This window comes from Simochromis diagramma, unplaced genomic scaffold, assembly GCF_900408965.1.
Source record: "Simochromis diagramma unplaced genomic scaffold, fSimDia1.1 OVJJ01000302.1, whole genome shotgun sequence".
Classification (NCBI taxonomy): domain Eukaryota; kingdom Metazoa; phylum Chordata; class Actinopteri; order Cichliformes; family Cichlidae; genus Simochromis; species Simochromis diagramma.
The window spans coordinates 1,664,492-1,678,794 of record NW_024386792.1 but is presented as its reverse complement, the minus strand read 5'-3'; the positions used below and the strand labels follow the sequence as shown (position 1 = coordinate 1,678,794).

Genomic DNA, 14,303 nt, shown 5'->3' with positions numbered 1-14,303 from the left:
ACCGTGACTTAAAATCAAGTCACAAGCTAGAGCATATTTAGCGTCTTCTCAACTTTGTAAGCAGTGAGTCAAATGTGACATAAATTTACCACCCACGCGTTAATTATCTCTGGACACTTAGGAGCTGAAGGACACGAGGGCTGGAGCCAGCTATTCCAGTACAGTCTGTCAGTCAGGTCCAATCATACAGTACAAACAAGGCACGCTTTCAAATCACCAGTCCACCTAGTGTATGTAATTAAAGTTGTATGTAATTGATGTTGTTTTCTTTTTGATTGTTTATTAGTATGTTTGCATTGTTAAATTACGTTGTTACACGAAACAATATCAGTTTCAGTTATATCAGCGTCCGTGAGTCTCTGCCGCTTTTTTTCACTGATGCCATCAATCAGCATCCTCTGAAATTTCTTTTTTCCCCACAAACTCATCATTAGAGACCTCACTTTTTATATTCTGGTGAATAACAGCGCAGGTTCCAGCTTAAGGTCTAGTTCAGTGAAGCAGGTCCATTTCAAATTGTTAAGCCTGCGGCTTATAATTGCAATCATTTGATTACCGCTGTTATAAACCAAGACACCATGTGGCCATTAGGAACTGAGTTACTGTAGAACTGTCTCCTTGGCAAACACCTACCAAACTTTGCCCATAGAGCTACAACACAGATGGTGAAATAATGAGGAAAGAAAAACAGGAAACCTGGGCAAGGCTTTCAGGAAGATTGCAGCAGGCTGAGCAGAGTGTAAATGATCTTCTTTAATATGGTAGCAAGAAATGATTCTTCATTTGTCATTGCAGATGCTTCACACTGTGATTTAAGGCTTCAGCTCCTGGTCAAGGAAAAAAAGAACATTTCTGCATTAGTAAGAGGTCCACATAGATTATATGTGTGTGTGTGTGTGTGGTGTGTGTGTGTGTGTGTACTCTATGTCCCTGGAATAAGAATAAAATGTTTTTTTCTATTATACAATTCTTAAATTGTATCTGTTTCACTAAATAGCTAGTGCAGGGATAAATATGTAAATGAATCAGAATTTATTTGCCTCTTATTTCATGTTTTATTCATCCTATTTAGCCTCTTACCCTCACAGGCTGCAGCCTCCTGTGACCCTGACTTGGAGAAGCGATTAATAGAATGGATGCATGGGTGCATGGATAACCTTTTTCTTTTTTTTACAGTACAGTTTTGTTATTCATTGTCTCAGCTCACATCTTAGAAATTAGACTTATTTGATGCACTCAACAGGCAGCGAGCAGGTAATTGAACATGACAGCATTTACATAGACATCATTGAATTGTGCACTGGAGACATCAAAAACAACTGAAGCAAACCTAAATACCTGCAGAATTTTGCTTGCTGTGTGTCTGTAGAGGATGACACGACATATATCATTCTGAACAACAAAGTGTTTGATATGATAAAATACACAGAGAAACGTCTCTGTTGCAAAGAAACCAAATGTTAACCAAATAAAGACAGTGATAAACCAAATGCTGCTTGGTCAGTGCTGCAGAACCTGATGCCATATTAAGATCCAAAGACCAGATGTCAGTTTGTACTTAAAGTGATTATGCAGGGGACTGTATGCCTTTTCCCCTGTGGAACATGGTCCTGTGCCCTGCTGGACCCTTCTGCCCCTCCTTGGGATGAGGTTGCTTGTTGGTTCTGGGGTGCATGGCTGGTGTGGACTTTGGCCTGCTCCCTTGGAGGCTGGGCGTGGCTCGGACCTCCTCTTTGTCAGCAGGCTCTGGCACGTGCGGGATAGTTCTAGGGTGCCTGGGACCCTCAACTCTTCTCTTCTCAGCTCGCACCAGGGTGGCCAGCCTCTGGCAGGATTGCCTCTGAGACTCTCACCCTTTGGTCGTGGGCACCCCATCTGAGGCCTCAATTCTTCTCCTGCTGGGATGGGTGTGCGGTTGTCGCCGAGATGTGTGACCACAGGTCTAAGGTACTCTTGGGGGCTGCAGATAGCGCAGTTGTCCATCTCTGGTTCCATCTCTGTCTGCTTCTGGCTCATGGGAGGCATTATTGTGGCTTCCCACCCTCATTAGCAATTACATTTGTGACAAAGACACAGGCATTGTAACACACTCTCTCTCTGACACACTCATTAACACTACAAGAAAATTGTTGATTTATGTATCTGTGTATTTTTCATTTTTGTGTGTGCTGCATGTTTGTGTTTTTCTTAAAGGAGCAGCAGTTGGCGATACATTCTGCATTTCCATTTGTACTCTATTCTTTTATTATATTTGCCCCATATTTCCCCACCCCCCGCTTCCTATGAGTGCTAGGCACTCATACTGTACCACATATAATGTAATAACTGAAATACTCAGAAATAGAAATAAATAAATCAACAGATAAAAGATTCACATGAACAAGAGGAGCCTGTAGAGACTCTATGTAGCTGTTCTTGGAAAAGCAAACTGAGTTTAGCACCACAGTGCGTTCAGATCACAATTCTGACTGTAAAAGCTGACAGATAGAGCAACGTCTCTTTTTCAGTGGAAGCTGACGTTAACCGATTAAAGACAGTGATAAACCAAATGTTGCTTGGTCAGTGCTGCAGAACCTGATATCATATTAAGATCCAAAGACCAGATGTCAGTTTGTAGTTAAAGTGATTATGCAGGGGACATTTTGCTGTATGCTGTTAAACGTGTTACCTTGAGTCAGTACTAATGGGGTTAAAACTGAAACATGTAGCCAAATCCACATCAGTTTTGTCTCACATGGTCAATTCTTTGTGGATGTCCAAATGAAATGTAAACCTCTGACATGATTATTATTTGTACTTTAAATATTATTTTTACTTTATTTTGAAGAGAGATGACACAAAAACAGGCAGAATGGCATGGAAAATGCTACACTAACGTTTGCAAGTGTTTTTGTTATCGGTGAAACTGAGTTCTTACTTAAAGCCAGCTTGCTTGGTGTGTTTACGTCACTGTATCTCAAAAGGTGATCATGAGTCTCTTCACTCATGGCTGCTGCACATTTTCATTGTGCACAGCAAGACACATGCAGGGCTTCCAGTGTAGTCAATTAAAATTAGCATTGCCACACTGCTCTCGCACAGCCAGGGCTAATAGCCGCGCTGCCTTCTGGTTGACTAATTTTCTGCCTCAGTATTTATCATAATTACTGCAGTTGCTGCTGTGTCATATTTACTCCTAGTAACTAATAAAGCTGTAGAAAACAACTCTTGGGCCTCTGTTCTGACCTTCAGATCAGACCAGTTCAGCGTGTAACTATCATTAGTCAATCAAATAGAATATGCAAGCAACAAAAATAAACAAATAAATAAATAAGGGAGAACAGGAACAGGAAGATATTGTGGCCAACAATAATAAATTCATAGAACTCAATCAAAAAATAGCATTTATGGACAGTGTGTTCAAAACGCTTGTTTAACATGCTGAAAACATGGTCATGTCCCTGCGGGACATGAGCTAAAAAGCTCAGTAAAAGCGATGAAATGGATCTGAGGAACATGCTGTTCAGAGCAAATAACAGTGTTGTATGCAGTGACACTATATATTTTCACATCATTGCAGGCTGATACAGTCGGTTTACTTACAAAAGCTTCCAGATTTGACATCGGAGTAGTTCTTGGACTTTATTTGCATGTAAACGTGGGCATCATTTGCATATGTGAGTAAACACTGATATCCCCATGCTCATGTTGTTGTTCCTATATCATCATAATAAAGTTGATCCAGGATCAGCATTGCAGCTGACCAATGACATGTCTGACCATTCAGTTACCATTACCAAAAATTTGGCTATTGTTATTAAAAACTAATCGCTAGAAAGATATAAATTTGGCTAACAGCAAACCTACCTTGATAATATGCTTATTATATTGTATAAATTAACTTTGAAAAACACTTGAAAGATGAGATTTTTATATAAACAAAGACAGAAATTTCAGTTTTGGCTCATTTACAGTAGCTGCGTTTGGTCTGTTTAAATCTGTAAGAAAGAGAGTTTAGGTAAACTCACTCAAGCAGTTTGTGCAGCAAATATTTTATAGCCTCACACTGGTGGAGTCACGATGTGCGTCACTGTAATTTCAAGCACATCAGCGCATCAGGATGCACTGCTGTTCAATTCCGTCCTTCAGTGCACATCCACTCTCCAGAAAAGCATATTTCTTGCCATCTTCACCCCACTTATCACTTTATTGGCTACTGTATTTTGAAGCCTTTGAAGCCTTTTTCCAGTCTTATCAAACACCTGAAGCACTTTTGCACCACAAACCACTTTTACCATTTCACGCACATTTGTATAGCGCTTTTATCCTACACATTTTTTATCCGTCCAAAAGCTAATTCCACACCACAATAATACACACGAGGCTTGAAAGAACTGCGGATCAAACCATAAACCCTCTGATAAGTAGTAGTAACTTCCTATACCACAATTACAAATCTCTGTCACAGAAATTATGTTCATAGATTAGTTATTTTCCAAATCATGTTCTGGTGGTACAGTCAGTGTCCTGAAGAGAACCACGTTAAACTTTGGTGTCATTACAAAAGGATTTTGATAGAGCAGCGGTCCCCAACCTTTTTTGCGCCATGGACCGGTTTGTGCCCGACAATATTTTCACGGACCGGCCTTTAAGGTGTCACGGATAAATACAACAAAATAAAACTAGTACCGGTACCGAAAAAAATAAGATTTATTCATAACACACGTGAAAAGACCCAGGAAAACCGAGTTAACGAAAAAAACGATAACAAAATAACGCTAAAAACCGATAAAAACCCTGAAAACCATACATTTCACACCCGAGTCTCACTCTCGCGGCCCGGTACCAAATGACTCACGGACCGGTCCGTGGCCCGGGGGTTGGGGACCGCTGTGATAGAGTTTAAATACATTTATAAACACTGTTTGTAAAATTGCACCCATTCATCCTTTCTCTTCCGCTTATCCTTATCAGGTTTGCTGGAGTTATCATAGGTGAGAGGCAGGGTACACCCTGGACAGGTCACCAGTCTGATGCAGGACTAACACAGAGAGACAGACAACCAGCAACACTCACAACTCAGTTTAGACTCACCAATTAACACAACATCATTAACTGCATGTCTGTGGACTGTTGGAGGAAGCTGGAGTACCTGGAGAGAACCCATGCAAACTCCACACAGAAACAAGGTTGGAGTCAAACTCAGGACCTTCTTGCTGTGAGGGAACAGCACTGACCACAGCACCACCATGCATTTAATATCTTTAGATTTCTGATTTACATAATTTAAAATGTTCTTAAGAAGAAAGCGAAATTCACTTTTTACCCCTCAGTTGCAAAAGGCTGATGGGTTATTGTCATCACCCCGCCAGGCAGACAGGTGGACAGCATGGACACCCAAGATTGTGAATGAATAACTGGAGAAGGAGGTGATGCAGGGGTTTTGAAATTGATACCATATGTGCATCTACTGAAAACCTTGGACAAATTCAAATATCAGTGAACCTTGATCCCGAGGTCGAAGTCAAAGGTCACATTTTCTGAATATCTTGTGAATGCAATAACTGAACATGGAAGTCACCTATGATAAAATTTATACCACGTGTGCATCCACTAAGACGCTGAGGCGTGGCACTGGCAGCTACCACTATTTTTATTTTTATTTATATAGCACCAGTTCACAACAACTGTTGCCTCGTGGCACTTTGTATTATAACGGATGTGAACAATCCCCAATCAGCAACATTTAGCCACAGTGGCAGCAATGAACACCCCTTTAACAGGAAGAGAACTCCAGCGGAAGCAGACTCTGATTTTTATGGGAAAAAAGTTGGCCAGAGCATACATAAAAATACAAAATATATTTTGTGACAGAACTAGGAAATGTTTGAGTGCCCTGGAAATATTTTAAAAGGACAATTCCAGACATTTATTTGAGTAACTATAGCCACTAATGTTAATGTTTGGACCACGTTTGACAGTTAGGGTAAGGAAAACTGGTGACAGCAATAATAAAGCTCAAGGCACCTACAGCTCAATGTCTCAACTGTAAAAAAGTCATTCAAATATTATCAGTTTGTGTGTATTATAAATATTAAAAAATGATTATAATGAAAGCCTTTGATTATATAAGTATTTACGCACAGTGTACTCCTGCTTTAGCTTTTGGGCTCTTAAAATAGATTTAGCCCACTTTCTTCTCATAGACACAGACCTTTTTTTTCTTAAAGCTGCCATGTGAAATATGTCTCGAGGTATTTAATAGAAGCTGAATAAGGGAGACATCTGACACCGTGTGAGATTATAGAAATGAAAATTAGATTTCTCTTAGTGAATCCAACTTAGCCCTGGAAATCGTCAATTTTAGAGGCGACAAAACCCAGTTACACTTCCATCTCAGCAGGGTCTGTGCACCTGCACTCCTTTTATTAGAACCTGTGGGGTTCAGCCCATTACATCAACCTATCTTAAATCAATATGTAGTGCTTCTCTGCGGGATTAGTGCTTAAGTGTAATGGTAAGGCAATTATCCTTCTTTAACTCTGGTCTTGGTCTGCCTGTGATACTCAGACGAAAGACAGACATACACTTGCACCTATAGAATGACTCCTATAAACTCATTTAATGACTTGTTAAATATTCACATTGTAGATGTCCAGATGGAAACATCAAGAGTTGGATCTTGGACTTAGTTTGACTTATGCAGAAGACTTTATATGTGGTTGTGCAGTTTTTTTCATGCCCCACATACATTTTTATGTCATTTTAAGTGTTAGTGTGCTTGTATTGCTTTTCTCTGCTCCACTGTTGTTGTTGAATGTGTTTGTATGTTAAAAAAAATGAATAAAGTTCACTTGACTTCACATATCAGTGTTTTTATCATTTATTCTTATTTTTAACAATAATAAAACAGCGACCACAATGAATTTTAATTTGATAAAGGCAGGAGAGACATACCCATTCATGCTCGCATGTGTTGGTTCCTCACCCCACCAGTGGGGACTGCCCACGATCTTAATCTTAATTCATGATCTACTTAATCCGGTCGTTAAATGATGACGTGACGAATCCTACTTCCGGGCCTAAAGTAGTCTGCGTTTAATATGGCTTTTGTGTTGTTAACATGTTTAATGTTTTGTATTTTCTTCTATTTAAACAGTCTACTAAAACAGTCAGTGATCACTGTTGATCTCCCTCGGCTTTTATTACCGCTAATCGTTTATTTAAGCTCAGTTTTTAAAACCTTAGGATGTAACTACAGCCCAGCCCATGCAGCAGTATATGAATGACTAACCTCGTATTGTGGATGGATTATCTCAGTTGTTCTCCTGGCTGAAGTTTGGTCCTTTTACAGCATCCTGCCATGCGATTACATTTGTTCCTGACCACCGAGAACACTCACGTTAACTTTTATCGAGCGGGAAAAAAAAGTTAGCTTGTTTATATTATGCTAACATAGCTGTGTCGCTAGCGGTCACGTAGCGCATCATTATATACCAGCTAGCCCAACTTCAGTAACCCTACAAACGTCACTGCTGTTTAGTTTTCTGTCTTCATTTATGTTGGAAGTGATAACAGAGCTGTACGTTTTAATTTGTTTCCAAAACCCCGCAGTCAGGACATGCTATATTGTATTTAGATAGAAGCTAGCGAGCTAACTTCCTGCTAACTTCTAACTCCGTTAAATGTCATAAATTCCGTTTTCATGGATGCCTGGATGTTAAACTCAATTGTTACACCTGGTAGAGCAGAACGCTGATCATTTTATTAAAGCTGAAAGACTTTAGACAGTTTTTCAACTCTCAGTAATGCCATAGTGATCGTTTGATATATGGACCTGCAGCAGAGTTTAGGCCCAGACACGGCTAGTGACATCAGACTTAACGACCGGATAGGTTGTCACAGAGGCGGGCTCAGTTATAGTTATTAGAGCGCTCTGGCCAGGCTGAACATTTAGAGTCTTTGCATCTGATGCTGTGAAATTCTGATAAGTGTCTCATCTTGTGTTTACGTCATGACAAATGTAAATTTATATTTTATATTTTTCCCCTCATAAGCGCTACATTACACATATATACCTGCTCAGTGTTTCACATTTCCTGTTGTTCTTTCTAGCATCTGTTTTCCTGGATTTGTTCTGACTGCTTGCCTGGCGTAAAGTCTGCTTTCATCTCACTAGTTCTGTCTATAAATCCTGGAATTAAACGCCCTCTTCTCTGAGTCAATCAGATAACAATCTCCTCTAAAAAAAAAGGATGTTTCTCTTTACTTCTTTTTGCAAAACCTTTTTCTCAGTTTTGATACTTCTGCAAAGGAACCCCTGAATGTATTAGTCAATTTAGGTCAGTTTGAAATCTGTTATTTCTGTTTCAAAGACCTGCACACATCTAAACGCTTTGCAGGCAAACACAGATGTGTAAAAAAAAATCACAATAAAGATTTGTGGGTACTGACGTTGTTGTTGTTTTTTGTTTTTTTTTATCATTGCTGTTGTTGTTGTTTTTATCATCACACCCTCTCCACATAGTCACCTTTTATGGATAGGGGTGTCCTCCTTTAAGTTCCTCGGCACCCACATATCCGAGGACCTATGCTGGTCCACAAACACATCAGCCCTAGTAAAGAAAGCCCAGCAGCGCCTCCATTTCTTGAGGGTTCTGAGATGGAACAGGCTGCAGACTGAACTCCTAGTGTCCTTCTACCGTGCCACTATCGAGAGTGTGCTGGTGCACGCCATCCCTGTGTGGTACGCTGGTTGCACAACAGCTGACAAGAAGAGACTACAGAGGGTCATCAGAACTGCAGAGAAGGTGATCGGCTGTCCACTCCCCTCCCTGAACTTAATTGCCAGCTCAAGATGTCTCTCCAGAGCCAGGGCAATTATAAAGGACCACCTCCATCCTAACCACCACCTCTTCAACATCCTGCCCTCTGGAAAAAGGCTCAGATCCATCAGGTGCAAAACCAACAGACTAAAGAACAGCTCCTCCCGTGGGCTGTCAGAACTCTTAATGCAAACTAAGAGTGTGTAAAGACTTCCCCAACACATCCACCCTGACACTGCTGTTGATCATCTATGTGCAATATCTCAGTCTTTCCATGTTCTGTGCAATATTTTTGGCTCATGTGCAATTATTTTGGTCCACACCATGTATATAGTTCCACTCACATATGTATACATATACATTGTTTTTTATTTTATTCTATTTATTTAATTATTTATTTATTTTCCGCCTTTGTTGTATATTGGTTTCTCTTCTTCTTACTTTAGCACCTTTGTGGTTCAGCTACCCAATTTCGCTGTGCAAGAAACTGCACAATGACAATAAAAAGCTCGAAGTCTAAGTCTAAGTTGAACTGTGTGTTTGCATATACTGAATATTTGCAGAGAATTTATTAAGATGATTTCACAACATTGTACTGCATATATCACTTTCCTTGTTACTGTTGAAATGGGAGAAGATTAACAACAGTCTCTGCAGTAAGCAGCAAAAACATTTAATTCTGAGCATTGTTGTCTCCGCCTATTTTTCCCAGACAAGGCGTTGTCAAAAACGATTGAAATAGCAGCAGATAATAATGTAATGATATGACCTATGAGCCATAAAAGTAATGCAACATGAAGGGAAATTCAAATTGTTTAACAGAATGACAAAAACTAATTACAATAGAAGGAATTTATTGCGCTTTTGTCCACATGGTACAAACAGTAATTTATTCTACAACATACAAAAGTAACAAGTTGTGTCATTTCTGTGAGTCTTATCACAATACAATTTGCATACACCATCACACTGACATATATTGTATTCGTCTTCTTCTTCATCATCTTTCTCCCTTTAGGCGTCGCCACAGTAGATCACCTGCCACCATCTCACCCGATCCTTAGCGGTCTTTTCTGTCATACCAACCCGCTGCGTGTCCTGCTTCAATACATGCACGAACCTCCTCTTTTTCCTTTCTCTTTTCCTGCTGCTTGGGGGGGGGGGGAAATGTCCATCATAATCACATGTCCAAACCATCTCAACTTTTCCTCTCTCACTGTGAAACCTGAGCTGTCCCTCTGATATATAATCTTCACTCCCAATTAAAATCTTAACATCTTGAACTTTGCCACCTCCTCAGCTTCCTGTCTTCTTGTCAGTGCCACCGTCTCCAAATTATACATCACAGCACGTCTCACAACCATCTTATAAACCGTCTCTTTCCCTCTTGCTGCTGTCCTTCAGTCCTATATCACCCCTGAGACTCAGCTCCACCCACTCCACCTTGCCTGCACTCTCGTCTTTACCTCTCCTGTGCACTGTCTGTCCCTTTTAATGGTTGACCCCAGGTATTTAAACTCGTCTACCTTCAACGTCTCTACTCATTACACCTTCAGTTATCCACCTGTCTCTCTCTCATTAGGATACATGTATTCTGTCTTCTACTGAATTTCATTCCTCTTCAGAGCACAACTCCATCCTTTCAGGCACTCCCTCACTGAAGATCACAATGTCATCTGAAGACATGCCTGACCTCATCTGCTAACCTGTCCATCACCACTGCAACCAAGAACGGGCTCAGAGCTGATCCCTGATGTAATTCCACCCCCACCTTGAACCCATCTATCACACTTACTGCACAGCTCATCCCTGTACTCTGTCATATATCTCGGTCATTATTTTTATTTAAATGTCTTTGAGCTTTATTCAAAGTCTTTAAAGTTTTGCGCCTGAGTCATAATACATTTGTGCTAAATAAACCTGCTAAACTACAGTAATATCACAGCATTCTTAACAGTTCAGAAAACTACAAGAAAAAAGAAAGAAATTGAAACAGCCATATATAAGAAGTTGAAACAACAACCTAGAAACCTTGTTTCCCAGTGTTTTCAGTAACACAGCAAAAACTGGGCCAGAGTCCTTTCTCTCAGCTCGGTCTCTCCAGAGGTCATTAGGCAGCCATCCAGATGGTGAATGAGACGAGCAGGACGAGTACAAACGTCAGCGACGTCACGCAGCCTACATACAGCGCAGTGCACACGCCACACAGTGCAGTCAAAAGGGCGCTTAGTCTGCTGAACACGATCTTCCGTATCGTAGTGCAGAACTGGGGGGGGAAATGTCAACATTAGGCTGTGATAAATGACAAAGTGTGTGAGATAAATTTAGAAAAGTAGAAGATGTTTGTTCTGAAAAGGAAAAGTCTTAATGACAACAATGTGGACACAAAGTAGCACTACAGGGAGTGCAGAATTATTAGGCAAGTTGTATTTTTGAGGAATAATTTTATTATTGAACAACAACCATGTTCTCAATGAACCCAAAAAACTCATTAATATCAAAGCTGAATGTTTTTGGAAGTAGTTTTTAGTTTGTTTTTAGTTTTAGCTATTTTAAGGGGATATCTGTGTGTGCAGGTGACTATTACTGTGCATAATTATTAGGCAACTTAACAAAAAACAAATATATACCCATTTCAATTATTTATTTTTACCAGTGAAACCAATATAACATCTCCACATTCACAAATATACATTTCTGACATTCAAAAAGCAAAACAAAAACAAATCAGCGACCAATATAGCCACCTTTCTTTGCAAGGACACTCAAAAGCCTGCAATCCATGGATTCTGTCAGTGTTTTGATCTGTTCACCATCAACATTGCGTGCAGCAGCAACCACAGCCTCCCAGACACTGTTCAGAGAGGTGTACTGTTTTCCCTCCTTGTAAATCTCACATTTGATGATGGACCACAGGTTCTCAATGGGGTTCAGATCAGGTGAACAAGGTGGCCATGTCATTAGTTTTTCTTCTTTTATACCCTTTCTTGCCAGCCACGCTGTGGAGTACTTGGACGCGTGTGATGGAGCATTGTCCTGCATGAAAATCATGTTTTTCTTGAAGGATGCAGACTTCTTCCTGTACCACTGCTTGAAGAAGGTGTCTTCCAGAAACCTGGCAGTAGGACTGGGAGTTGAGCTTGACGCCATCCTCAACCCGAAAAGGCCCCACAAGCTCATCTTTGATGATACCAGCCCAAACCAGTACTCCACCTCCACCTTGCTGGCGTCTGAGTCGGACTGGAGCTCTCTGCCCTTTACCAATCCAGCCACGGGCCCATCCATCTGGCCCATCAAGACTCACTCTCATTTCATCAGTCCATAAAACCTTAGAAAAACCAGTCTTGAGATATTTCTTGGCCCAGTCTTGACGTTTCAGCTTGTGTGTCTTGTTCAGTGGTGGTCGTCTTTCAGCCTTTCTTACCTTGGCCATGTCTCTGAGTATTGCACACCTTGTGCTTTTGGGCACTCCAGTGATGTTGCAGCTCTGAAATATGGCCAAACTGGTGGCAAGTGGCATCTTGGCAGCTGCACGCTTGACTTTTCTCAGTTCATGGGCAGTTATTTTGCGCCTTGGTTTTTCCACACGCTTCTTGCAACCCTGTTGACTATTTTGAATGAAACGCTTGATTGTTCGATGATCACGCTTCAGAAGCTTTGCAATTTTGAGACTGCTGCATCCCTCTGCAAGATATCTCACTATTTTTGACTTTTCTGAGCCTGTCAAGTCCTTCTTTTGACCCATTTTGCCAAAGGAAAGGAAGTTGCCGAATAATTATGCACACCTGATATAGGGTGTTGATGTCATTAGACCACACCCCTTCTCATTACAGAGATGCACATCACCTAATATGCTTAATTGGTAGTAGGCTTTCGAGCCTATACAGCTTGGAGTAAGACAACATGCATGAAGAGGATGATGTGGACAAAATACTCATTTGCCTAATAATTCTGCACTCCCTGTAGATGGAGCTGCTCACCTCAGGAAATAGTTAAGTTCAAAATAACAAATGCAGGAAAACTTAACCCCCCCCCAAAAAATAAATAAATAAATAAACATAACCTTTAAAAAGCATGTCTTTGTTTCAATATAAATCCCTAAAAAGTACTAATAAACCATTTTTACACACTGTTTAGTGAGGTAATTATAAAAAGTCCACCCTATTTGAGGAAAAGTCTAAATTAATGCTTTTCCTTTCTAAAATAACACCTATGTAAAAAATTTATACATAAAATGTCTGGTACTATATATATGGTCCTGACTGCTTTAATTATATTTCCCGTCTGCAATAGATACCAGTAGATTTCTTTCTAATATGGTTTTCAAAATAAAGTGAATAGCAAAATCTACTGTCTTCTATAGGTTTTTTATTAAAAAAAAAATACTTTGCAAAATTCAATCAAACAAATATTTTGTAGCAGTCTAACTTCCTTAAATGCATTTCTTCTGTGTGTGGCAAGGTATTCAAAAATTATGTTTCTACAACCAGAATGGACACGAGGTTTAAACGCAGTGACAAACAACCTATTTAGTCTTGTTTGAAGTCAGACTTGGAAAAAAGTGAACTTCATCCTTTAGTCTTGCTGCTGGGAGGCCTTTCTGTGTGGAGTTTACCTGGTATGTCTGGTAGCTGATGGCCATTCCATATCTGCAGTACATGACGTAGTGTTCACAGTTGTACCACAGCAGGCTGTAGGTGACTGAGCCCAGGAGTTTCTCTGCCCTCCGAGCCACCTCGTCTCCATCTAAGGGAGGCTGTGCGCACACTTTATCCATGTGGTTGATCAGGATCTCGGAGCCATAAGCAAAATCTGCCACAGAGTCCACTCTGACGCTTGCTTCTTTGGTGATGGCCCCCAGGATGAGGCGGTTATTTGTTACCATCTTTGCAATCGCAGATTTGTTTTTGGTGATTGCAGGCAGGATGTCCGGAATGAGATGAGCCACACGATCGTCCCCCAGGTAAATCCCGAAATGTGTGAATAATGTCCTGGGTACCTCAAGCAAGTCGCCGCGCTTGTACAGAGATAAATCGTATTTGGGCTTCTCTTCCTTTTTAGAAACTACAAAGAAAAAGCTGAGCAGTTGGTAGAGAAACATGATGGCAGTGTGCAGCACACAGGCTGACACCTGACCGTTTTATTTATAACAGAAATGGGAGGGCCGAGTCTTCCGAGGAGGATTAAATGTTGCTCAATGTTTTAGTGTGAATTTCACAGGAAAACAAAGGAGCTTTCTTTAATCCCTTTTCTGTGTGGTTGGATTTTGAAATTCAGGCCTATTTGTGGGGTATTAAGGTCAAGCGTCCCCATCAGGAAGGCTAATTGGGCAACAAGTTCAATTCCAATTTAAAGGTCACAGTTATTGAGCCATTACACCCAAAGAAGCACCTTTTGTTAGTTTCTTTGTTGCAGACTAGATCGGCCTCCAAGTGTTCAAACCAGTCTCATTATTATTCAGTGATTTGTTGAATATTAAGAGAAATGCATGGGTGATGC

General features: G+C 40.5%; 1 protein-coding gene across 1 annotated transcript; it reads right to left on the bottom strand.

Moving 5' to 3' along the window:
- Positions 1–10,080: 10,080 nt before the first annotated feature.
- LOC120728692 (lecithin retinol acyltransferase-like) lies at positions 10,081–14,128 on the bottom strand. Its single transcript, XM_040023753.1, has 2 exons — positions 13,420–14,128; positions 10,081–11,070 (listed from the first exon to the last, which is right to left on the bottom strand). Exons 1-2 carry the CDS (start codon positions 13,903–13,905, stop codon positions 10,915–10,917), a joined length of 642 nt encoding a protein of 213 aa, XP_039879687.1. The 5' UTR covers positions 13,906–14,128; the 3' UTR covers positions 10,081–10,914.
- Between the last annotated feature and the right edge of the window lie 175 nt (positions 14,129–14,303).